Below are 26,414 nucleotides of genomic sequence, written 5' to 3'. Positions count from 1 at the left end.
GCTTTCTAATACAAATAGCTATCAAGCACAGCTCTACCACAGCCACACAGGAATAACATTGACTTTGAACTCTAGCCTTCTCATATCCTGAGGCTTATTTCAACCATTTGAGAGTACAACTGTGTTGGACTAAACCCTTGTAAATACATGAAGCGTGAGCCCATTAACTTCTCTTTGGTGCATTCACCTGTGGAATGCTGGTGTTTAGCATCTGCTCATACCTTATGGTATTGTGACACTTTTGGATGAATGGTGCAGTACAGGTCTTTTATTACATTTTAGAGAACAGAATGTGAAAATGCTATAAAAGATTATAATTATCCAAGAACCTTCACTGGTGTGTGTGACAGGGGAAAAGTGGAGCGGGGAGCTCACAGAAAATGTCAGATGAGAAGATTCACTGTTTAATTTTCTTGTTTAAAAGGAAAAACCATGTGGAGTAGATTTAAACCAATAACTTCTAATTAGAACCAATCAAATTTATAGAAAAAGTCTAATAATGGCACTGCTGGAAATATATCTTAACTTACAATTACCATTGCCAGGATAGAATGGGGAATATTGTCCTTTGAAGAGCAGTTACTGTGTATCCCCAGAATTTAGCAATCTGGTGTAAATAATTAAAATGATTCAGGTATATGACAAAATTCAGGTATATGACATCATCAGCCTTCTGTATTGTGTAGAAATAATGGGACATAAGTCAAATCGGACAAAATCTATATGCTGAGACTTGGACTCAAGTGAATTCTTGTGGGGGCAGCGTAGAGATCCCAGTGCTCTGTGCAATTATACCCAGGCTCATGGTAATTCCTAATAACTCTAGAATTGAAGGCTCATGCCTGTAAGCTACCCCCAAGGCTCTGACCTTGTTTTTCACTGCTTTTCAAGAGGCAGCCATCTGATGCTTCTCAGCTTTTATACAATAAGGAAAGCTGATCACTCTTCCATATCCTATTCCTCTGCAAACATACTTTTATTCCCAAAGAAACGTACTTCCTCAAGAAGAAGATGGAGAAAAAGTTGTCTTTAGTAGAAAGCCAGGATAACAATGTGGCTTGTGTGAGACCTTTCCTTTAATTTGGCCAGTTTGAAGCACACAGGTGCTTCAGGACTGATACAACAGTGCTAGATTCTAAAGCGCTAGCATTGGAGATGATGCTTCATGAGCTAGCAACTACATTGAATACTTTGTAAGCAATGCTCTTTGTACGTAATCATAGTAAGTCTGGGCTTGTGCCAAGCATGGGTGCAAGATGATACAAGGACTGTGTCAGTGCAGACTGTTTCTAAAATGTATGCTAAAATCAGATTATAGTTACACAGCAGAACCATTGCCTATAGTTGATGGGCCATAGAGAATGCAAATCACCCTCCTCTAAAAGTAGAAGAATCCAGTGGGTGAGCAGTCACTTCCCCCTCCAGTGGCTATTTAGCTGTTCCCCCTGCCCCACCACTGGATTCAGTAACCTATGTTCTATCAAGTTATGCCACTTAAGTTGTTATATTCTCTCTGCTCCCTGCAGGTCATCAGTCACTGATTTGCTCCAAAACTGCATCCAGGGACAGTCTGCATGACCCTTCTGGAACAGACATACAAAAACACACTAACAAGAGCTTAGCTATTGTTAGAACTACTGCAGAACATGATTTCTATGCCTTAAAATGATCAGAATAACACACTATTCAAAGTTACGTATGTTTTTAAGATTAAGGTGAAATTAAAACCATTAGAGTGAGTTTTTCCCAACATTAACCAATAAAATTAAGATGTTATATCTCTTTCTCTCTCTGGTCCTTCAAATGAGAAGCATGGTTTATATAAGATAAAATCACCCACTCTTAGAGAGGCACAGTGTGGTATCTAAGCACAGCATATGAAGGATAAGGTGCAAGCGTGTAGATAATTATGTAATAGAAGCTTCAGTATAAAATGTCCACACCCCAAAATAGCAAAGACCAAGGAAGGACAATCAATGTTTTAATACTTAAAAGAGCATGAGAAATATACAGGAATATTTTGTCAGGAATCTTATATAATCTTTCATATACAGGAATCTTTTGTCATAATAGTGAATTAATGCTATTTATATTAACCTCAGAGAAATTCACGGTGCTCTAATCTACATAAATGACCAGTAAGTTTCCAAATAGAAAGAATGACAGTGATACTGCTACGTTTGTCAAAGTGGCATCGTGTCAGAGATGCTCAGATACTTTAGTGAGAGACAGATGGGCAAGCAGATGAAGGGATGCTTATTTGGGGACAAGCAATCCTGAGGTTAATAAAGGTATTTGGTATGGTTTGAGGAATAATTAATGAAAGAATCAGATCTTTATCAAAAGCTGATGTGTAATTCATCTCCACTCTCTAACGTGTTTAAAAATGAAGTAAGTACTTGCTGAACTCAGCCTCAGTAAGGGTGACTGTTAGTCTACAAGGCTCTTTCTTATGGCTTAGAGCTGGGAGGCACATCTTAAAAGTCTGACACATACAACGGCAGAAGCAAATGCTCAGGATTGTTCTTTTATTAAGTCCAGCTGAGTGAGCCAAATTATGCCTTCATGAAACTGCATAGATTAAAGCAGGGGATGTTGAGGATGCCACCTCTTAATTTATTTAAAATTTGTTGTATAAATGATTTTCTTCATCAATTTATCCTCCCCAGTTTATTCTCTTTTTCATTTAATTGGTGAAGACATTTGAAACAATTTCATTTAACTTCTAAAATAGGTCAAATGATACCTGCACCACAGAGTTAATCTCCAAGCATCGTATGACTGAAGCCTGTAAGCATCTGCCTTCAAATGCCTGTAATAGATCAGTCTTTTTATGCTTTCCTTGTAGCTGAAAATTCTGGAGATCAGTTTTTTGGAAGGTTGTGGTTTGTATGCTCAGTCTGTCATGCATGAAAATGTAACTGTACTCGTGGTTCATAAAACAACTCCCCTCCCTTCTCCCATTAGAAAGGAAATCACAACTGCATCTGAAATAGTGGTCTGTTTTACTGCTACCTCAAATTAAACTCACTTAAACTACCTCACTTAAATTCATTCTAAGATAATTAGAGTTGAAAGGGTTTCTGTAAAGGATCTTAGAAGAGTTACCAAGACCGTAACTGTAGCTGCACATCAGTTTTACTCTTTTCACTGAACAACCAGCATATGGGCAAAGACCCTGTAAGGCTCCAAAGGCACTGCAAACATCCCTGGAGCGCTCAAGTTTGGAGATGGGACGAAGTCCCATAAAAATGGGATAATGGCTTCTGATGTAACAGTGGAAATATGGATCAAGGACTGGGTATAGAGACAAGGGAGAGAGACATTTTCACTTGTGATCTGGTGATTATGATTGAAAATAAAATCTCAGTAGCTTTGTAAATTTTTTACATTTAAAAAAAAATGAAAAATTTGAAAAATTGAAAAACTGAAATTAAAAAAAAAAAAAAATACAATTTTTTTGTAAATTGATTGCAGAACAGGGGTTCCCAGTGCTATACCCTGACTTCAGGCTGTGCACAACCTATTGAAATTCTTGACAATAGCCCCTGCCAGCTCTGACATGAGTCATGTCTTTATTTCTGTTTACCTTAGAATTCTCTGAATTGCCACAGGGAATTAGAAGTTGATAGCAGTTAATACAGGATTTCCAGCTGCTCAGAGACAGGGAGCAGTCTGCAGGAGATAACCCCTTGGTGCTCAGATCCGGGCACAAGGCATGCTTCACGTTGTATTCTTGGGCAATGAAGGGGTGGAGAATTGTCTTTCAAGGACAGCAAGGACAGAGATGGCTCTTAAATGCTTTTTGATGGTAGATCATTTCAAGCAAGCAACTTTGAAAAGTGTCTCTGGACAGTGTTGGTAATGTTACATTGCTAACAAAGGAGAGGTTTTAATACATGTCCAGCTTTAGATGTCAAGCTGATGGTGGCAGCATGGTCTCTCTTCTGTTTCTTCACATCATGGAGCTTCTTTGTCCTGGTTCGTGTTGGGGATGCAGGTTTGGGGGGACAGTACAGGTGGCCAGGAAAGCAGCATGCTCCCCCAGCACAGCAGCTTTGCATTGCATATCACCATTCTGCACACACAGCAGATGTGTCCCAGCTCAGCCTCAGCTTTGTTAGGAGAAATCACAGTGCCGTATATATCTTGGGAAATGATCCCAAGCCTCAGTAGATGGCTTTGTTAGCAGCTGGATTTTATTCTGTTGGCATTTTTTCTCATCAAATTACAGTGCAGAGAAGGAAGAATATGTACACATGTGGTTGTCTTCAGGTCCTGAGGGATTATAAGCTCAGGTAGTCCTCGTCCTCTTTGTGCTGTTTTTGTTATATAGCCCAAGAATCTATTTCCAGTGGGGTTCCATGGGAAAAAGAGTGAGCCTGCTGTGGCACAGCATATTTGCCCTGGATTATGTTTACAGGTCATAGAAAGTCATATTGGTGTGTTTTAAGCGTTCCTAGCACCGCAAAGAAAAAGCATGTACAGTGCGGATAGGGTGATGAGACTGGAGACAGCTGAAATGTAGCACTGTCTGAAATAGTCACATCCTTTACTGTCAATTTGTGTTTTGTGCATGCCTTTCTGCTCTCCTGCCCCCACCCTGAGCCTTCCAGAGATTTATTGAATGAGAGATTGCACATTACAATTATGCAGCCTTTCCAGAATCCATTGGTCAATGATATAGGCTCTATCTCCTGTAGCATTACAAATGCAATAGTACTCTGTTCTTGTTACAAATCTAATCTAATACTTTATCGTTTACTGTGCCATTTAACAAAGTTATTTACGATGTACAGTGCATTTTTTATTATCCTGCAAGAATTCTGTTTTTTCAGACCCAAGGGGGTTTAACATAAAAGCTACCTTAAGACTGGCTGTTCAGTGACATACAATAATTAATTTCATCTTAATGGACCAATTAGAGCTAATGGATGGGAGAACACATTTAAGAGGCATTGTCTGTTTTGCCAAGACACCTATTAAAGAGCTTATAAAAGGACCCTTTCACTTGAGTAGTTTACTGAATTAATTAGATGGTATCCTTCGAAGGCCTAGAGCAAGCAAACACCTATCATCCTTGAACACCTTTTGTTGCTCTGTCAGACTCATACTACAACAATTTTATCTTTGGCTTATCAGTATCACAGGCATATCCTCAAACTTGCCCATTTTTTGCAAAGGAAGTACAGCTAGGTATTAATGTATAGAAGCAAGTGACAATTTTCTTGGATCTGTGTTTAGCAGTCTCCAGCCAGACATTTTCAACTATGTTAAGTTAAAAACCTATTCAGGCTGTTGGCAGTTTGTCCTTGTGTCTTGAGTAGTTAGTAAATTGGGGTCCAAAACTCTGATAATATCACATTGCATCTCCCCTGCTAGAGTCTCTACGCATGTGGACCTACTCTGATGTCTCTGGTCAAAGTTTTTCAGTGAGGCTTGTAAATCCTGTTATGTTTTGGATACCAGTCTATCCATTTAGATCTGGCTAAAAGAGCATAGAAAGCTTTCCTCCTTAGCATACATGTCTTCAGAAGTAGTATACTGCATGCAGTACAATATATCCTTGAGGTCATATCTTCTGGTCCTTAAATAGAAAAGGAATATGAGAGCTAGAAGTGAGCATCTAAAAATCTTCCCTTTACATTTTCTGCCTTCATATTTTCACGTTAAAAAAATTCAGACAATGGCAGTGATGTAAAAACACATCATAGTGAATGCACTCAGGGTAAAGAGCCACAGTGAGAGTGACATACGTATTTTGAAAAGTCTGTGGAGATGTCAAAAAAGTATTTTAAACTGTGCTGGACAAGCAACTTATCCTGCCATTCAATTGAAGTTCTAAGAAAAATCATTGCTTCAGTATCCCCAAGAGAAATAGAAGAATATATGTGGCTAACTGAAAAGACCAAGAAAAAACATTTTGTATAAAATAAAGGAATTCTGTTTGGTTCCCAACATCTTTTTTCTGATTGTTTCACTTGCTAAGTGTATATATATATATATATATATATATATATATATATATACAGAGATTGAAGTAAATTCTGAACTAAAGCATATTTTTGAATTGCAAAATTAAGATGGTTTTGATTTTCCAGAACTATTCGGGAACCAGGATTAATTAATAGAAGAATCCCAACTGAATGTCACAAGTCTACAGTTTATTAATAATGCTAGGTCTTTTTTTTTTTTTTTTTTTTTTTCCAACTGTAAAAGCCTCATCCAAGCAAAATTCTAGCCGGCTCTAATTTTAACGTGGGGACTGATACTGATGTCTTAGGAGACAGAGCAGAGCCACTGAGCACTTTGAGTCTGCCCTACATGTTAGTAGTTAATCTCTGTTTCTTTCCTTCTGAAAATATTCTGCTCTAATGACTGGATGAATCTCTGAAACAAACAAATCAGTTCACTCAATGTTTCCCCCAAATATCAGGAAAGAAATGCCAGATGCAAGGTCTTGGTTAGTTTAGAATTCCAGGAGCACTGTGTTTTCCTGGTAAGGCTGCAGAGTAGGTGAGTCTCAAGTCCAATATTCACTTTCTAGTCCAAAGGGAATCCCTGCTGGAAGGACAACTATGAAGGTAAGAATTTCTTAGTAGTGTCAGTTCCTTCTATATGTTCTCTGATCTCTCTGAAGACTGACAGGAAAAGCCACAAAACATTCCTGCCTTTATGATAGGGAGATGCTTATGCACCCAGCTTGCAGGAGCTCAGGAACATTAAAACCCAAGAGACTGCGTGCTGCTCTGTCCAAGACTGGCCTGTGTGAGGGGCAGAGCAGCATCCCATTCAATCTCCTCAGACTGCCTGAGGTCACTGAACCTTGCAGCACCAGCACGAAGAAGCCCTGTTACAAATGATACAGGAAAGATGATTGCATTGTTCAGTGTTCTCTCAGCCCATAAGCAAATGACAGGACAAGTGTATGCTGGACAAACAACAGACAGCTCAGTTTGGAGCTCATGTTTTGAGGGATCTGCTATAAAGACCTCTCCAACTCTCTCATAGTAGCAAAATGAGGTTGGGGATCTTAGCATGAGGTTAAGGCACATTTAGCACTAACTACCACTGCTTCAGACAGTCTCTGTGGGGGAGGCTTAGGCCAGGGCTGGCGACCTACAACAGTCCTCAAGAGTGAAGGACATTTTGTTCAATAATGAGGGTAGGTGTATAATCTGTACAAATTCCTTCATTACTCTGTCAATACAAACAGCTGGAATAATGCTTACAGCAATAAGAGAGGAGTTTAAGTCTCACTCCAGTCAAAAATACTTTGTTCAGTTTTTGTTTGTTTAAATAGGGAATATTACTACTGTCATTTTGACAGGTTTTCTTGTGATCCCAACTTCACTGTGTTTTCCCCCTGGTTTGTTTCCCAGACCTGGCTGCATGATGCTGATAAAGCAGCTGACCCTGCTAGCACAGAGAAATGACAATTCCCCTTCCATCCTGGACTGCTCCAGGGCATTGTGATGATCATTACACTGAAGTTGGTGTGGGAATTCTCCATGGAAAATATGGGATAAAAAACTGGCAATAAAATGAAAATAGAACATTAAGATTCTGGTTCCAACTTTTAGTGACTAGGTTACACTGCCAAAAACGAACAAAGACAAAATAATCAGGAACTGTCTCTGATCTAATAAGATATGTGTCATGTCACCACACTGTTTCTTTTCATGAAATATATAATCATTTGCTAACTGGATCGAGAAATCATCCTCAGAAAAACACTGGTAAATGTGTCGTAGTCGGAAAAGTAACTACATAAGTGGAATCTGGATGAGAAAACAATACTGTGCTAGATGCTCATTTTCAGTACATTGGTATGCTCTGTTGACTTCTGCCTCTGAGGATCTGAACAGCTATTTATCATTTGACTGCCCTGATACTTCAGGCTAGCACCTGAAAATAGAACAAGCTGGCACATAGTCCACAAGGAGGAAATTCACAAAAGTGTTCTATGTGAAGAACATATCTGTTCTGACAAAAAATTAAGGAAGTTTTAAGTTTATTTCTGTATATTGTAATCTAAGATTTAGAAAACCCAGTCTGTACATATCACCTTGGATCAGTCCAAGTGATCCCAGTCAGGAATGGGAATCTGAGTTTCTCAGAACCAACAGGTTTTTGGTCTCAAGGTGACTAAAATCAGGCACAGTTCTGCTTCATTTATAAAACATATGAAATAATTTATCTTCAGTTTTCTGAGGCGCAAAAATAAATTTCTAAGCTTCGGAAGTTCCAGCAAAGAAAAACAATTGGCTTCTAGCAAAGTCCTCTGCAAACTGAACTAAGAGCTCAGATTCTGCAATAATCAAAGTTTACCATTCTACATATAACAAATAAAATATGTGATGGGCCAGGGACTCCCAAGAATAGGGCCATGATATGAAGTTGGAAAGATTTGCTGGAAATTCTCAGGGCATCTCCAACTTAAAAAAGCTGATTCTCATCTGAGTCATAACTGAACAGATTGTTTACAGCAGAGACCACTATATCTGCTGCAAAACCTCATGCTACATCATGTGGTAAAGGGCAAACAAGATATTTTCATGGTGGTTAGAGTTACTACCTCTTGACCTTTTTTTTTTTTTTTTTTTTTTTTTCCAATGGCTTCAACACCACAGTTTGTAAATTAGCACCTATCTGCAAAGAGGTTGTTGAGTATATCAGCTCAACATGACTCATGGCATGCTAGCCATGTAGCGAACCACTTGGTAGTGTCTAAAGCACTCAGGTTATCACATCTCTTATTCTGATAATATACATTCATTCCCAGATGAGGGAAAGAACTAACAGCCAGGGTTTGAAGCAGCAGGCAGAGGAAGGATGCAGAAAATCACAATACAAGCTGGTGGCAGGGCATACCTGGATATTTTCAAGTCTGTAGAAGGTAGGCCGTTTCATTGAGTTTTCCATGCTTTACACACATACTGTCTATCCCTGCACTGGTCTCCTTTTTCATCCACTGTATTATATGTTGGTCTTCCTGCCCATGGTACCTTCTGAAATACACTGCAGAGATAAGCAGGATAGTACATAATGTGCATCCAGTACGCACCTGTGTGTACACCCCATCACCCCATGGCCTTTTGCAGACCACGTTAAAGTCCAGGATGTGGTGCTAAAACAAGCTGATCTATTTCAAAACTGCTTATCCCCATCCTCCTCCTTGACCTTGGCCATTCCCTCCTCTTCCTCATTGGTCTAGGGGCTTGTCTGACCCAATTCAAATAACTAAATCAGCAAAACCTATTTGCTTTTTTGGTGCTGAACTAGTTTTAGGTTCAGGATGCAGGCCGTGCTCGCTAGCTTTTTTGGTCAAATGGTAATGAAAGCACAGCCAGACTCTCCATGTATTATACATGTGCTGTCAGATCTCTGTAATAGGCACATACAAAGAGAAAGGGTTTTGCTCCCTGGAAAGTAAACAATAGATGTGGAGCAAATCCTAACTCTGTCTTCACAAAGGATGCTTTATTACAGAGATAGAATCAAGGTTAAGCCACAGAAAATCCCTTGATGAGTGCCAGCTCTTGTCTTTCATATTCCTGCTTCAAGTTGTCATAACTGGGCCATGGCTTCTGGCCATATCATTGCACAAGGTGCATGCCTGACAGTTCTGATGCTGTTTATATTACTGTCTGCTTCTGCTCACCCCCAGAGCAGAAGGCTGTGCTGTATATTCCATGCTGGTCTGTTTGCTTATCTCTCTGCTAAATCAGCAGTGTCAATGAATGTGCCACTTGGAGAATGATGGCAAGAATCGGTGATAATTTAGCCTGCATGAGAGGTGTGAGCACAGGGTTATTTGAACTGGGTAGGGGGAGAAAGGAACACTGAAGCTCTCTTGAGGAATTATTAGACTGTATTTAAAATGCTTCAGAGGCTTGTTTCTCTTTCCTGTAATGTCTGTATTGCATGGAGCACTGCTAGCTAGCAAAGCTCATTCCTCATCTGTTCTTGTTCATTTACAGTTTATACATTATATGTTTTCATCTTTCAAAACTCTTACTCCTAGGTCAGGAAGTCTGCCACAAATTCTATGTCTGTCTAGGCATTTAGACTTATTCATTGCTTTAATACATGCAGCAGATGAAAGTTCTAGTCCCATTTTGAGATTCCCTGATACCTATGCATTAAAGTTTCACCCTTTGGGACTATTTTATGTCAGTGTTCCAGTTTGGAGATGAACAATAACGATATAGGAGTGCTAAACATCTGATTTCATGCAACAAGGTGTTGTTTATCAGTGGCATAGTTATAATCTACCTGCAATTAGAGTGCTGTGAAAAATTCTTCTTCAACTTTCCATTAAAATCTGAAATCTAACAAACATCCAGATCAATATAAGAAGGACATAAAGCTATTAGAAGATATCCAAAGAGGATACAGCCTACAAAGCTGTTGAAGGGTCTAGAGGGGAAAACATATGAGAAGCGGCTGAGGTTGCTTGGTTGTTTGTTCAGCCTGGAAAAGTGGAGGCTGAGAGGAGGCCTCATGGCAGCCTGCAGCTGCCTCACGAGGGGAGTGGAGGGGCAGGCATTGAGCTCTGCTCTCTGGGGACAGTGACAGGACCCTGGGGAACAGAATGGAGCTGGGACAGGGGAGGGTCAGGCTGGGTGTTAGAAAAAGGTTCTTCACTGAGTGGATGGTCAGGCACTGAATGGGCTCCCCAGGGATGCGGCCATGGCACTGAGCCTGCTGGAATTCAAGGAGCATTTGGACAATGTTCTCAGACATATGGTCTGATTTTTGGGTGGTCCTGTGCAGAGGCAGGAGTTGGACTTGGTGATCCTTGTGGGTTCCTTCCAACTCAGGAGATTGTCTGATTCAATGATCAAAGTAGGTTGTATTTTTTTACTTTCTCATTTTGATCTAGGAACTTTGATGGACTTATCTGTTTTGAGGCAAATGTAGAATGCTGATCTCAGGGTTTGAATTTGAAAGGAATATTGGTCAATAGGTTTCCAATATTTTGTCTTTAAAATATTAAATGTCACTTTGGGGCCCTACCCAAATCAGAAGTATTGGGTTCAAAATTAGCACTTGAAATTTGTTCTATAAATCCATTTCATGATGGCTTTTTTACCATAAAAATTACTTTGGAGATCCACTAAAATGATTTGGAATTTTAATATCAGTAATTGAGCCTCAAAAATTCTGACAGGGTCCAAACAAATTCTTATTTTGAGTTACTGAAAGCTATAGTCATTCCCGTATATGTGTCAGCACTCCTACATGTGAGCTACTGGTTGGTTGTTTTTTCTTCTGCGTAGTCAGTAGTCTGGGGTGCATTTTGACACCTTGTCAGCATTTACTACCTCTCCATTAACTTCACTCTAACCTCAGTGCCATTCTCAGCCTGAGGTACATGTCAAATGAAGGGTTTATACTGAGTTACTGCAAGGTTAACTCTTTGATCATAGCACAGAAATTTGTATAATACTGTGAAAGTCCCTTGCCAGCTGCTACTGAAGGCACCCACACTGCACACCTGGGCACTCTTATACTGCCAGCTCTGAAAGAGTGATGTTGCTACTGCATTGAAAGCAACACCTTGAAATTGCACATGACAAGTGTCATCTCTACCTTGGAAGTGGCAATTACAAATCACAAATATCCTGCTGCTTCTAATAATGCTTTTGAAATTCTGTAGTCCATTCTTATTCCCCCCTGTACATAACCAACTGTTCTACTTCATGCATGAATGAAATTGAAATCAATAATGCTGTAACAATGCTTAGAGATAATTCTCTTATTTGGCCTCATTACCATATGAGGTGTTTGTAATTTCACTTATAAGCAAGGCAGTACTTTCAAGAGATTCATATATTGTCTGCATCTGGTAGGAGATTCAGACATGAAGAACTGGTGTTGTGTCACTAATAGTAGCTACTTTTCTTCATATAAGAATAAAATCTGCTTTTTTAAAAAGGAGGAAAGGAAAACTGAAAACTGCCTTGACCTTCTATGGAAGTATCATTTTGTCTGTTATCTAAGAAGTTTTAGGAACACTAATTTTAAGTCCTTTCCTGACACAGCTCCAAACAGTTAAAAAAAAATCCAGGAATGTTTTCCACCACAAAACCACGCCCTCTGTCTTCTGCCAGTTCTGCTGGCTCTTGGAATTGGTTCCAAGAATTCAGATTTCTGTTAATAAGCAGATCATTAAAAATTCTGTCTGCAGCAAATGTTTGAATCAAGTTCAGTTCTGTGTTTACATTCTACCAACACTGTTTCCAAAATGGCATCCTCTTTTGAGTTTTCATGTCTATTTTTGCTTAAGAATTATGCCAAGCTGGATCTTCTGTAAGGGTTAGGATGAGTTGGATCCATTCCATATTGTAATGATCACATTTGCCTAATTGAAATCTAATCACATCTTGGTGACTAGATTCCAGAATCAGAAGTGTATTCCAAGCAGTATTCTCAGTTTCATGACTGCATGTGTAAAAGTACAGAGCAGCTGCTGCATTGTACAAACCTAGGCACCAAAGAACAAACAGGATGTGTAAAGATACTCTAGTTCTGTGTAACTCAGTGTAGTCAATAGCCTCCATGTGCAGCCACCAAGCAGATCACAAGAACACACAATAACTCAAGAACACAAGAACACAGCCTCCAACTCATGAACGTGCTGTCCCCCCCCACCCCCTCCAGCCAGGAATTTTACAGCAGTATATACAATGTCAGTGTCACTAACATAAGTCATTAAATACAGGAGAGTAGAGCAAAAGTGCTGAGCAGTTTCACTATCAGAGGCCATCTGTACTGTACCTTAGAGGATGCTCAGCAGATGCCTTGAAACTTGTCCTGATAATTAGTGGGCATTTTCCTTGTAATCTTCTGTCATTTGATAGATGTGCAGAGAGGAATGATGCAGATATATGGCCTTCACTATCCAAGAAGGAAGATTTCACAGCAAAAAATAGAGACCATTGTTGCTGCCAAGCACTCAGGGCTTCATTCCACCCCTCTCAATTCAGGTTTCCAAGCATAGCAAGGATTCAACCTAGCAAAAGGTGACCAGCAATTGGGAACAACATGGGTACTGGGGGATGACAGGGCTGGGAGTTAGCAAGGAAAAAAAGAAAAAAGAAAAAAGGAAAAGAAGATCTGTACTGATACCTTAAGGAAAATTTCTACTGGTGCTGTAGGACAGAAGAGTTTTGTGTTTTTGTGAAACTAATGATTTAATAAAAGTAAAAGCACTGTGGTGGTGGACACACAATATAAATAATGTGCTCAGATGAATCTATAAAAGGCAGAGCTGCCTTTAATAGCCTATTATGTATTATCAGTCACCCCATTGTACCTTCTGGCATGGTGGGGCGCTGGGTGCGGTGCAGCTGAGCGTCAGCCCTCTCCAGTTCATTGCCAGGTCATCTCTGGGGAGGAAGTGTTCCCTGTTTACAGGAAATGCAGGACAAGGGCCGGAGGACCAAGCCGAGCGCAAGCTAAGGCTACTGCAGCTTACTGCCTCTCTGGTGAGGCTGGGAGCAGGGAGGGGGTGTGCCATTTGTCTGAGGCCCAAGGACACGGTGTTTTGTTTTCATGCATGTCCAGCTTTTACTGTTGCTTTGTTTTTCCCAGTGGTTTAAAGCCCTGGGATCAGGGAGGGTAACAGTGCTGGCAGACACTTGGGCACCCCAGGGTACCTGAGACTGGTCATGCAGGTTTGTGCGGGCAACCTGATGTGCACCATCCATCCTTGTCCATCCCAGCACACCTGGGCCATGATTAGTGAAATCTCACTGTCAGGCCTTCTCTTATCCCTCTTCCACTTGTACTGCCCCAGGGCGCACCAGGATGTTCCCTGAGATGGAGCCCAAACCCCTGTGTGCTCCTCTGTAGCCTGCCCTCCCTTACTGAACCAGAGCTGCACCAGTCGGAGTGCCTCTGGGAGCAGTTGCTGAAGGTGGGAGGGTTTGGTCCCTGCAGTTTTTCAGAGCAAAGTGAAAGCCTGACACACTTGACCAGCAATCCACTTCCCCTCTTCCATGCCAATGCAAGAAAGCAAAATTCAAATGGTGAAGTTTACGCCATGAGGAGGAACTCCTTTCTGAGTTTGGCAACCAAACAGCTTATGCCTTCGAGTATGAAATGTGATTATCCTTGTGCTACCTTGCCTTGTTAGGATATGTATGGTACTAGTAGACAACATTTTTTTCCTGCCCTTTTCAGACTTCAGCTGCGATATTTGTCTTGGTGTGCTATAACAGGGAACTGATTGGTTCAACACATCCTATGCTAATAGGCATTTTCTTTTATTGGCTTTAAATGCATTTTGACTTTAATTTCCTTCAGCAATGAGCCTTCCTTTTGCAGAGGGTATTCAAAAAAAATCATCTATAAATAGGGCAAAACCAAGGAAATAAATTACCTATTTTAATAAAACAGGGTCGTTCAGCACCCTGTTGCCTCTCCCAATTACCATCAATGCATTTAGTTTATTATCGCTTTAATTTTATTCAGTAAGGATATCACTGTCTGAGAGTTTGAACTAGTAGCTCTTGGGCACATGACTTGAAATAAAGCCAGGGATACTATATGTAGAAAAAGGTTGAATTCAGTCCCTTTGGTCCAATAATAAAAGGCCTGTTTTTTATTTTTTGCCACTGAATGGAGGAGATTTTATGTATATGGGCTTTGCATAACCCAGCTGTGTCCAGGTGAGATTCTGGTCTCCCTGTTGCATGCTGAACATTCTATTCAGTTATGAGCTATGAGACCTGTGACAGAGGAGTAGGAAAGCTCACAGGCTGCGGTTGTGAAGGTTACAGCAGCAATTTACAAGTCATTTGTAAACTGTGCGTATCTGATTTTGAAGTGATATGTTAGGCTCATCACCACTCAGCTGGCTTCAGGAAGGTTTTACTTGTAGGGGACTTATCTCAGGGAGAGAGAATGACTGTATCTTCCTAGGTAGTTCCATCAAGGATGCTTCAAGTCGGCTGCATTGCCGTCTCTGGGCAAATAATTGCCAACACAGCCAGTCACCAATACACCCAGAAAAAATACTTATGATATAATTCACATTAGTTTCAGAGCTTTAGTAGATCTAGGCCTAACTGAATGCAATACAGCTGCCTTTCCTTAGTAAAGAATGGGTGACCCTTAAATCCAGAACCCTTATTCGGGGCTAACAAATGAATGAAACATCCTAGGGAAAAAATAGAAATAAATAAAAATCCCCTGCAGAGCAGAAGTCAGCATTTACCCTCAGAAAACCAGAGAGTTCACTTACTTCCTATTCTTACTGTAGGGAAACAGTGGATATGGTCAGAGATGTGTTGGTAATTACTGGCAAAACCAGTTTATAATAGCAGTTGTTTTACTGTAGGAATGGGACCAGGGATGTGGTTTCCAGCCTCTTCTAATGTTTTTCTTTTTCTTGGACTTAATACTTCTTTGATCTTTACTTACTTGCAGGCACCTCTGAAACTATGAGAAATGTGCAGGAAATAAATCAGTTGGTTTGGCCCCTTAAGTATGTTGGAGGTAATAATTTTATTACAGTTTCATCATCCAATTTACAGTTTGCAACAGATGGAAAGAAAAGAAGTAAGTGGGATTTGAACCCTACACAAAAACTTCTTTGGGGAGATGCAAAATTGACTTAGCCTGGCCAACAGATTTGTAGCACACTTAATGCTGTCAGAGCAGGTTCAGTTACAATGCAGAAATACCTTGTAAATATGTTCGAACAGAAATGATCATTCTGCACAGGCATTTGAAATGACGTTGCCAGCCAGGACAGCCTAACCGGATGCCTTGCAGATGCCTAAAGAGCCACTTGTTGGAAGGGATGTATACTTGACAGGTATCATAAAGCATAATGGAGAGCACCAGGAATACATTCATAGCAATACCTTACAAGAGTGAGCACTGCAATTCTTCCCTCATGATAATTGCTGGGGCATAGACCACTAAGCAGAAGGCAAGTGAGATTTATGAACCTTTATTTAGGATGTATCTCTTGATATACAGGTTCATTGAAAGAAACTGCAGGCAACCTGATCCTTACTGGTGCAGAGGATTTACATAATCTGGTAAAAGTATTCAAGTTTACGTCAACTGGGCTTTTAGTGTTTTTTTTTGGTGACTCTAAAGGAGGAACCAAGGCATCACATGTGTGTGACCCAAAAATAAGTGAGCATACAGCCAAGGGCATTTGTGTTGTTAGACACACACACACAAAAAAAAAGACATGGGTTTCCTAAAGCTTGAACTTTTTTTTTTTTTTTTTCCCCCACTGTTTAATCCCCCAGTTAAATATTTAAATCTCACTAATGCTGACAGAATAAATTCTAAAACTCCTAAAGAACTGATTTCCTCATTGTTGATGACCGGAGTAGAATTTGTAAAATCACTTGAAGGATAGGTAGAAGATTATAAGAATAGGTAGAGATTATAAGAATGTGAAATATATCTCTGAGAATTGCACATTCAAGCGAAACAAACCATAGTATTTGTCAGTCTGTGAAGCATGTTCTGTGAATCTCTACTTGCTTCCTCACTTCCTGTGTACACAGCATCTGTGCTCAAACCTGTCACAGCCTGTGCTATGGAGGGACCATAGGCAGTACAAACTTGTGCCTCATTAGCAAAAGAGCTAGTGCTGTGACAATGATCATTCAGTTTCCCCTTCCCTCATGTCTTTATCTTACTAAACCTGCTCAGTCCACCAATCCTTATCCTTTGATGCCAAAGGTAAATATTACACAGGCAGGATAACCAGAGTCTGTGGACTCCAGAAAACCATTTTCAGATCCACCAATATCTGTTCACAGGTGAAGGTGCATAGGTAGCTAGAGTGCATCCAAACAGCTTCTCCCTACCGCGAGGCTATTAGCAGCTCTGCTAGTTACAATGCATCCGGGGCTAAATAAAATGACTTTTGTTGCACTGCCTCCTCATGTATTTATTCAGTCGTTTTAAGATGCCCCAGAAGGCCCATTGCTTCCTCTGTTGTGCTGGCTAACTCTTGGAACTATTACAGACAATTGCTGGAGGAGCAGCAGACAATGTGTCTGCAATCTGCTCTCATTCAGTCATATCATTGCTACAAGCAAGAGAATTGGTTGGGGATTACTGTGCCTATTGAGACTACCAGCTCTGGGACTGTTTCTCCCCTTATTCTCCACACCCATACTTCTTTTAGCATCTTCCACTATTAAGTTTATTGCTTGCAATAAGTTTTACTTAGCAGTGCTTTTAATGAGCTAAAGAAAAATATAACTTAGCAGAATAAGAAGTGCAAGTCTTCTTTTACAGACGTTTTGAAAATTTATGACTCATATTACTAAATAGATCATTATAATTTTTATTATTTAATCATAAAATATATAATTGTAGTGATTAGTTTTATTAAAAATCAGCCTTACTGCAAGTGTAGTTTAAGGTAATGAATTTGGCATTGTGTCATCTTACATATGTTTAGACATGCTTTGTAAGTCACACAAAGTATGAGGATCCACTTTAACTCTGAGGGAGAATGAGAAAACTGCCACAGATTATGAACAACCATGTTTCAATAAACACCGCTGTTATAATGGCAGGTCTTTAAAGACATTGGGTTTTGAGGAGGAATAAGGAAATGAAGGTAAGATATCCTTTTGTGGCAGATCTATTTACCCACATTCTCAAACCCATTCAAGGGACATTTTATTTGCAGAAGTCTGACAACAAAATTCAGTTAAAGAACAAATAAAACTGCTGTGGGTTGTTGGGGGATTTTTCCTTGCAATTCAGTATAACAGAATAGTAGTTGCTTCCAAAAAATCATCTTGTTAACTTGTGTCCAATCCATGCTGATTATCCACAAAGATCAGGAAAGGTTTTTTTATACAATGTGTGTATTTTTGCTGTTCTCTGAAGTTCTGGGGGACACTGGGTTTCTGGACTTGATGGATTCACAGGCAAGCCCTACCTTCCCAGTGGTGTGAGTATGGCAATGCCATCAAGACATTTTGACTTTCTGAACTGGGCACTAGGGAAAAACCAGATGGCAGTGGAGCTGAGGAGTGCTGCAGTGCTGGTAGCTAAAGCTAGAGTAGGTTCAGTGTAGCTGCTGATACCAGTTCTGAATAGGCTGCCTGAGGAAAGATTGAACATTCTTAATCAGCTGTGAAGGAGTTGCACTGTCCTGCTTGATCAAGTGATCAAGAGTCAAAAAAAAAAAAAAAAAAAAAAAAGATAGCAAGCAACTGGGACAACATGACAACATCTAGCAATTTCTTATGTCCTGGGTTTGTGCAAGAAGCTAAGTTCGTAATTCAGAGCACTAACACGTGCCGATGAGGTACATAACTGTGGTCTACTGCAGCTATACCTGTTCACACTTAACTCCTCTCCAACTCTTCCAGTGGTGCTTGCCCAGTCTAGGTGGGAATCCATATACAATCTGGTCTGTATCCAAGGCTGCAATGACCATTATTCCTAGACCCATTTAATTGTGAAAGACAAGGGACTGCTTAGGTTTTCTTATCAGGACCCACTGAGCCTCTCCTCCCCTAGCCAGAAACATTTGCATTCCAAAACCTGTTTTTTGATTCAAAAGCATTAAAAACCCAATTCTTCCATTTTGATTTTTTTAGCTAACATGAATGTTTTGCCTGAGTACTTTTAGTCTACTTTTTCATCAGCAGACATTTCAACATCAAAAAAATATATCAAGAATATAGAAGAAAGAAGACAGTGCAGTTACAGGTGGGACCAGATGAACAGTAAGATCCAACAGAGACAGTTCTAACCAGCAGGTCAGAGCAATTTGTCCTTGTACTACCTGTGGACTCAGGGAGATCATTTATCTTACTCACTGTAAAGTTTTTGATTTTCATAGCCCTGGAAAGCATCATGAATAATAGATTATCCCTTCAATCACATTTCTTCTCCTTTTTGTACCCACAATGGGAGAGGAGTGTGTCTAAATACCTGAAATGTTACATCAACAAAGAATTAATACATAATTATAACAAGGACTTAGATCCAGGACTGGTTATGCTTAGTAGTTATGTTTAGTAGTGCAAACAGTTTGCATGTATGACTGGTGAATTACTAAGAAAGCGCATCTAGACAGCCATATGTGAAAGACACCGGATTTTCAAAGATCCTGAATAGTACTTTGCCCTACAGTACATTGCATTCCAGCGTACAGTATTTTCTTTGATTCATGGTTTCATGCACCAAAGAGGCCTACAAGGCTGTAGGAAGCATCCAGAAAAAGTAACACATTTTTTAGGCAGCTTTCCTTAGTTCTTTATCCTGATTCAAGATGAAGTTAATTTTGTCTACCCTTGCCACAGCTAATGAGGCAAAGCAACTTTTAAAGAGGCCCTAGGGCTAGGTCTTGACTCTTCTGTCACATACATGTTTTCTTCCATGGTCACATTCCTATGTCAGTGGAATAAGACCTGGCAGATGCACACACAAGCATGGAGAATCTCAGCATCAAGCATGCTGTGCCCAGAATGGTTTCTGTAGGAGCTGAAGCACTGATCAGTTCTTTAGTCACCTGTGGCTGCCATTATGGGTTCTAGGGCCCCTGTGCAGAATGTGCCTACTGCTTGAGGACGAAGGAGTAAACACAGCAGCATGCAAAAGCTGTGTGTTCATCTGAGGTGGGAGAAGAAACTGCAAAGCAGGAGTAACATGCTGTTTGTTCATGCCAGGGAATAAATGAGGCCTTTCAGTTACCTGTGCACTGATATTGCACAAAAGACTCAGGCAGTTATTAGATCTGTCATCACTTACCACAGTTGACACCCTGAACCACACTTCTGTATGTGAAAATGTGCCCTGAGAAGCAGGTGTTCTCACCTCCATGCAGGGGCAGACCATGCATTTATTCACTAAGACATATAGAATCATAAAATCATAGAATATCCCAAGTTGGAAGGGACCCATAAGGATCATCAAGTCCAACTCCTGGCACCACACAGGTCTACCCCAAAATTCAGACCATGTGACTAAGTGCACAGTCCAAACGCTGCTTAAATTCCGACAGGCTTGGTGCAGTGACTGCTTCCCTGGGGAGCCTGTTCCAGTGTGCAACAACCCAATATATGCAATTTCAAACTGCCAGGCCAGTATTGCTCACCATTTCTTTGTTCTACTGACATCTTGTTTTCCTCAACTCTTGGAGTGAGCAGTATGTGAGATTTCACGTTGCATGGGGATTTCCCTTGGCAGACAGATACAACACCTTCTTTCATCAGAAAAATTCCACTAGCATCAAGGCATGGAGGGTAGTCTAAGGTTGGCTAAGGATAAATACAAAGCAAACAGGTAGGTCAAAAGAGCAACTGGGATGGAGTTTAGATGAATTGTAAGATGAAAGCGGAACAGAAGAAAGAGCTAGAGCTGGCCTGAAGTAAAACCCAATGAATCAGTGGCACTGCCTCTTTCTCTCTCTCTCCCTGTCTGACCTTTGTGAGTTTAATAATATCCATTTATTAGTGAGGGAAAAGGTTACAGGATGAAAATCAGAACTATTCCAAATGCTGGTCTGAGCTTGAGGGTAGACCCAGATATGGGTACCACCTGGAAGTAGGAGATCCAATAGAGAAATGCCCCTTAAAACAAAACAGTTTTATCTAAACATACCTGGAACACCTCAAGTGTGCCCAGTTTCACCCCAGCACTACTTTTAATATGAGCAACTCTTCAGGAGGTTTTATTTTATCATTACTGAGTAATGAGGCAGGTTGTCTTTAGAGTCATGTACATGTCAGGGTCTGGGAGCATGACAAGCCTCCTCATTGGGTCCAATAATAAAGCAATTAGCATCAACAAAAGTGTGGAAGGCAGGGGTGGAGCTGATCCACAGAGGCCCCTTTGTTGTTGTAGCTAGGCAGGGTTTCGGAAGTGCTGTGATGCCGCCCACACTGAAAAACTGCAGACACTAATAATAAACAAGAGAAGACAATGGTGAGGAATAGTGCAGCTGCTCAGTCCTTCATCCCACTGTGGAAAATGCATGGGGCAGCTTGTGGGAGCTACTTGCTGCTGCACATGAAGGAAAGGCAAGCAGCCACACCTGCATGGCAGACATAGACCACTCTTTGCAGCTTGGAAGTGAATGCAGAAATGGAGTTCCCTTTCTGAAAGGAAATGTGACTCTGGTCAGCAGCCTCAGGAGTCTTTCTTCATTGCCCTCCCACTTATATTAACCCATATTTGGATTTGCTCACAGCTGGGATCCCCCCTGGAAGACCAAAGAAAAATAAAGAAATAAAGAAATGAAGCAGAGCTGCAAAAGCGCATTAATAAGATTTCAGAGGCAACAAAGATTAAAGAAATCATAAACACTAAATAAGGCAATGCTGGTGTTCAGACCAGTTGGGCTGGACAAGCCGTTATAGAATATCCTGAGTTGGAAGGGACCCACAAGAATCATCAAGTCCAACTACCGGTGACCACCCAAAAATCAGATCCTATGTCAGAGATCGTTGTCCAAATGCTCCTTGAACTCCAGCAGGCTCAGTGCCGTGACCATGTCCCTGGGGAACCTGTTCAGTGCCTGACCACCTTCTCAGTGAAAAACCTTTTACTAACATCCAGCCTGACCCTCCCCTGAAACTCCCCAGCATTCTACTGTAATACACACAAATGTCAGATTTTGTCTAAAGACAACAGGCTAGATAATGTTAATGGATAATTAGATAAAGTTCAGAGATTTTAGAGTGATTAAATGATAGGAGGCATAGTATGACACTGATACATTCACCTATTTCATTTAAAAGACCAGGCAAGAGGATAACTTCAACACAACCTGTGAGCATCTGCATGGTAACTGTATTTGGAAGACTGCAATCCAGGAGACAGAGGTTTAACCAAATCTACTGTCTGCAATTTGTCTCTAGGCATATTGAGATCAGCAATAAAAGACACCTTTCAAACACAAAGGGCTGCCACTATCTGGAGAACCTACTTTTAGTCATGCTTTGTGAAGGATTTGAAATAACTGGCAATTTAAATCTAAATATATATGTGTGTGTGTTGTTATATTTTCCTGAAAGAAAAATAATGCTAGGAAATCCTTGAACTGTCTTACATTAACAGATTCAGCACTTTTAATCGCATTGCTTTTTCTGGATTTTCTGGATTCCCTTGAAACAACTCAAGGATGATGAGATCTGTGTTACCTTGTGCTGTAATTCCAATGGTATTTTAATTACACTTTTCTTATCCTTTTGCTGTTTTCACGGAAAACTTACAATGTTTAATTTCAATTTCTACTAAGCACCGAAATGTTAGTATGATTTTATTACATCCATTTTGAGGGATTGTCTCAGGAAGAACAGACAAGTTCTAGTTGCAACTATGTATGCACCCAGTCAAACTTTTTGTTCCAAACTGAGCCAGAAAACTGATCCTAAAGGGAAACTTGAATGAGTTCACTTAATTTCCCACTGCTCCATTCAGAATCTTCTACTTGTCTAAATGGTTGGTTTTTAACTTGGCAACAAAACACAAAGCTTGAGAAATCTTGCTTCCAAGCCTAGAGGGTCTGCAGGGCCACCCTGTCCCCTGAGTGTTTAGAGCTGTGCAATGTGTGGATTTGCTGTGTCTGAGCAATAGCAGGTGGCTGCGAATACTGCTGATGAGCTGGTCTGTTCTTTCTCTACAGTGCCTACACTGAGCCTTACAAGGTGTGCCCGGTCTCTGTGATACCCGTGGAGGTCATCACATCAGATGAGGAACAAAAGAGTTCAGAAGACGAGGAAAGCAGCCAGGGTGATCCCAGCCTCATCAACAAGGTAAAAGAGCTGCACTAGCAACAATTTACCCCTGTAGCATGTGACAGAGCTAAGGAGCTGCTGTTCTAATATGGATAGTGGAGGCAATATAGCCAATAGGAAAGGCTTGACATAAATGTAATGAAAAACTTCCCACTCATGAGAAGGATCTGGATGCAGTCTTGAGAATTTTAAAGCTACACTGAATAAAACAATGACAAACACGCTATTGGAACAGATTGTGGTTTGAGCTCTTTGTTGACTTGAAACAAATGAAATGGTCACAAGCAATCTAATCTTCTTTTTTTCCTGTGATATGCATGATTTTTTTTTGGCTGCTTGTTTTCACACTGTTTTGGAAAGGGAAAAGGCCTTAAAGTTGTGACAATTCCTGTTAAATGAAAAATATTTTCCCTTCTAGTTCTTCTAGTTAGCTAGCAAACCATGAGCATTTACAGAGCATACACTAGTGTGTTACCTAAGCCCATCAAGTTTCTCAGCATTTAGTTGCAATGCCAGTGGAGAATTGGCAAGAAAATTGTGCCTCAAGTCCAAATGGGAAATGCATATAATCACCAAGCACTTGGAAGGAAATTTAAGGCTGCTAAAAACAATTTTATTGACATTTTTGTAGGTTTTTACTGAAGATATTAGGAAATTGCTTTTTTATTTCCCTTACTGCATTTCATGCCTTTTTATTTTTCTGTTGTGCTGGGGTAACCACACTTTCTAGCTATCATAGCAGAAGGCAGCACTTACAGAGCAAACGTGCTTTAGAGTCTATCTGGAGGTATCCCTCTAGCTCTTAGGGCTAATGCAAACCAAATCTCTACACATGCCTGATAGAAAACATCAGCACAGGGCTGTTTGTTTGATCAGACTTGGTTTCCCAAGCTGATTGTCATCAAGGATCACAGCATGCAGAAGACCTGGCTTCTACAAGCTCCTAGGGAGCTGTCTTAGAACAGCCACATCTGAATACTGGCTGTTATTTCCAAGCTGGCTGATGAATTAGGGCATGTGGCTATTTAGCCTGACAAGAAACAGGCCAGAAGGGTACACATAACCTTTTCTGCCAGGTTTAATTCTAGCTGTAGGGGGATTAGCCCTCCTGCAGTCACTGGGCTCTAGTTACAGGCTCTAAAAGGAGATTGGAGCAGCAGCAGTTTCATCTAGGCTAAGCCCTTTGTTTAATATGCCAAGTCAGGACATATATGTGCTTGTATGCAGGTCCAAGAAAAGAACTGGAATTGACACAGGGAGACCTTTGAGCTTCTTTGTTCTTGTAGCCTCACGAGGGCCAAAGACACTGCAGGCTTCACTTTGGACAGACTAAGGGGGTCCTGGGAACCATCCTGTCAAACCCTGCATGTCCCAGCTGTCCCCAGGACCCAGGCTCTTAACAGGAGACACCTGATCTGGGCAGCCAGAGTTCTAACATCAGAACTCTCTCCACCATCTAACAGCTTCAGTGCTGCTACTGCAGGCTGTGTGAAGCAATAACCGAAAAATGCCCATGGAAGGGCCAATTTGATAGGGAAAACAGTCAGTGCAGGGTCCTGAAATGAAGGAAGCAATATATTTAACTGTACTCTTTCTCCCATTTAAGTAGCAGAACAGTAACAGTATGGGAGTCTTCCAATGTCCCCCACAGCCCTCATTGAAGATTCTCTGTCAGAAATAAGGGCTTCCAGTTCACTGTAACTAAGAGTGAATGGCATAAATTCCATCCGTTCACAGCTCTTGCCTCAGAAAGCACTGGTATCTTTACAAAGGACAGACAGAGGACTGTGTTTTCTATCCTACTGCTCCCACCTCCTTTTGTTGTCTTTGCACGCAAATCTTTTGGGTGCCAAGGGGACGTTAGCTGCCCTGTCAAAGCCTGACTCAGCAATGACAAAGAGCAAAGAAGTTGTCCAGCTCCCCAGTGAAGTGATGTATCACTTGGAGCAAAATCCTCAGGACAACACAGAGTGGCTGTAAAACATGAAAGAGTTCAGAAGCACTGTCACTTGGGAAGAACTGGCAAAGACATGTTGGCCTAGATGCCAAAAATAGTACCATGGATTTGGAAATGAGCTAATTCTGTTAAAACAACTGTTCTGGGCTGGCCTACTAGGAGCTGAATTTGGATTTAGAAAAAAACACATATGCACACAAAAAAAAATCTCTGGGGCTTGTTGGTTTGATTTCTGGTTTTCCCCTCCTTAGGGAAACTTAGTTTAAATAAAGACCTGAAACAACTCAGATGAACAAATCTCCTACCCGTGTCCAGATATATGATTTCCATTTGCATTGAGCTAGATTTTACTTATTGCCTTTAACTTCATCTGTATGAAAATGAAAGCATAGTGTTTCATTTTTTTTTCTCACTTGCTTTCTCCTAGCCTCCTTGCAGAGTATTGCAAGATATCCAGTATGCAGCAGATTTTTTCCTGTAATGTTTCTTTTTAAGGCTCATTTTTTAAAGTAAAAATAATTTTAAAAATCAGCTTTGCACACACTTTTCCTGGAATTGTTTCAACAGCTGGGCTACTTTGAATCCCTGCTCTCCTGGGGACCAGATTCACATGAGTGTGGAAAAATTTTTAGGGCCTGATGGAACCCCTGTTCTGTAACCAATTTGAATAATAGCCAATAGTATATGTTGAGGTACTTTTGACATTATCAACTTTATTTTAAAAAACAAAGAGGGGCTTTGATCTCTATTGTGTTACATAGATCTCTAGATCATAGATCTCTATTATTATTGTGTTATTATTTTGATATATATATTATATATTATGTATTATTTTATATAGATTATTATTGTGTTACATAGATCTCTAGATCATAGATCTCTATCTAGATCATAGATCTCTATTGTGTTGCATATAAGTTTTACTACTAAAAAGCCTTTTTGGAATGAGGCAGGTATAAAAAAGTAGAACAGGAGGTGGGGTTCCAGATTATGTCTTTATTCCACTAGGTGTACCATAGACCCTGTGAAGCTGAGCATTTGTCATCAGAAATCACCTGGTAGTTTTGATTCTTCTGTGTAAGACTGACAGTGAAAATCCACTCTTTCTGGTTAAATGAGCACTTTATTTCCTTCTCTCTTCACTTTACTGCATGCAATAACAACATAGAGAACAGGCAGGGAATGCTCTAAGTATTTTAACCTTTACGATTTTATATGGCTGTATTATAAAAAGTGATGCCCTTCACTTACGTTACAGATGGAGCTTCACACTTTTTTTCCTCCTGCTAAGCTAATTTGCAAGAGCTCCTGGGCCATCCCTCATTCATTTGTCTTTTATATATGCTCATTTAATTAATTTCCTTCCAATTTATCAGAAGGTGACACATGACTGTTCTGTATTGGTCTCTCAAGGTTATATGATGGCATTTGAGGTGCACACAGAGAAAAAAAAATGGAATTAAGGATTCCAGTTAAGAACAAACCACTTGTATCAAATAAAATAATGACCTTCCCTACATCTCCCACCTCTGAACCTTCACTCACTAGACAAATGCTCAAAGTCCAGGTTGTAGAACCCCAGATTTTTCATGTTACCATTGAGCTAGATTCAAGCCTTCAAGCCTTGTTCTTTCTTTCTTTCTTTCTTTCTTTCTTTCTTTCTTTCTTTCTTTCTTTCTTTCTTTCTTTCTTTCTTTCTTTCT

The 26,414-nt window shown here is 40.3% G+C and overlaps 1 protein-coding gene across 4 annotated transcripts in view; it reads left to right on the top strand.

The window, feature by feature from the left end:
* FGD5 (FYVE, RhoGEF and PH domain containing 5) overlaps window positions 1-26,414 on the top strand; it is a 104,237-nt gene that overhangs the window by 14,570 nt on the left and 63,253 nt on the right. For all 4 annotated transcript variants that reach the window (XM_035337542.1, XM_035337541.1, XM_035337540.1 and 1 more), the window contains exon 3: window positions 22,643-22,772. In XM_035337542.1, coding sequence (XP_035193433.1) covers window positions 22,643-22,772 — 130 coding nt within the window. The remainder of the gene's footprint in view (window positions 1-22,642; window positions 22,773-26,414) is intronic.

The sequence above is a fragment of the Oxyura jamaicensis genome, chromosome 12 (assembly GCF_011077185.1).
Source record: "Oxyura jamaicensis isolate SHBP4307 breed ruddy duck chromosome 12, BPBGC_Ojam_1.0, whole genome shotgun sequence".
NCBI classification, from domain to species: Eukaryota; Metazoa; Chordata; class Aves; order Anseriformes; family Anatidae; genus Oxyura; species Oxyura jamaicensis.
Note: the sequence above shows the minus strand (reverse complement) of the source record. Positions and strands in the feature narration are given on the sequence as shown.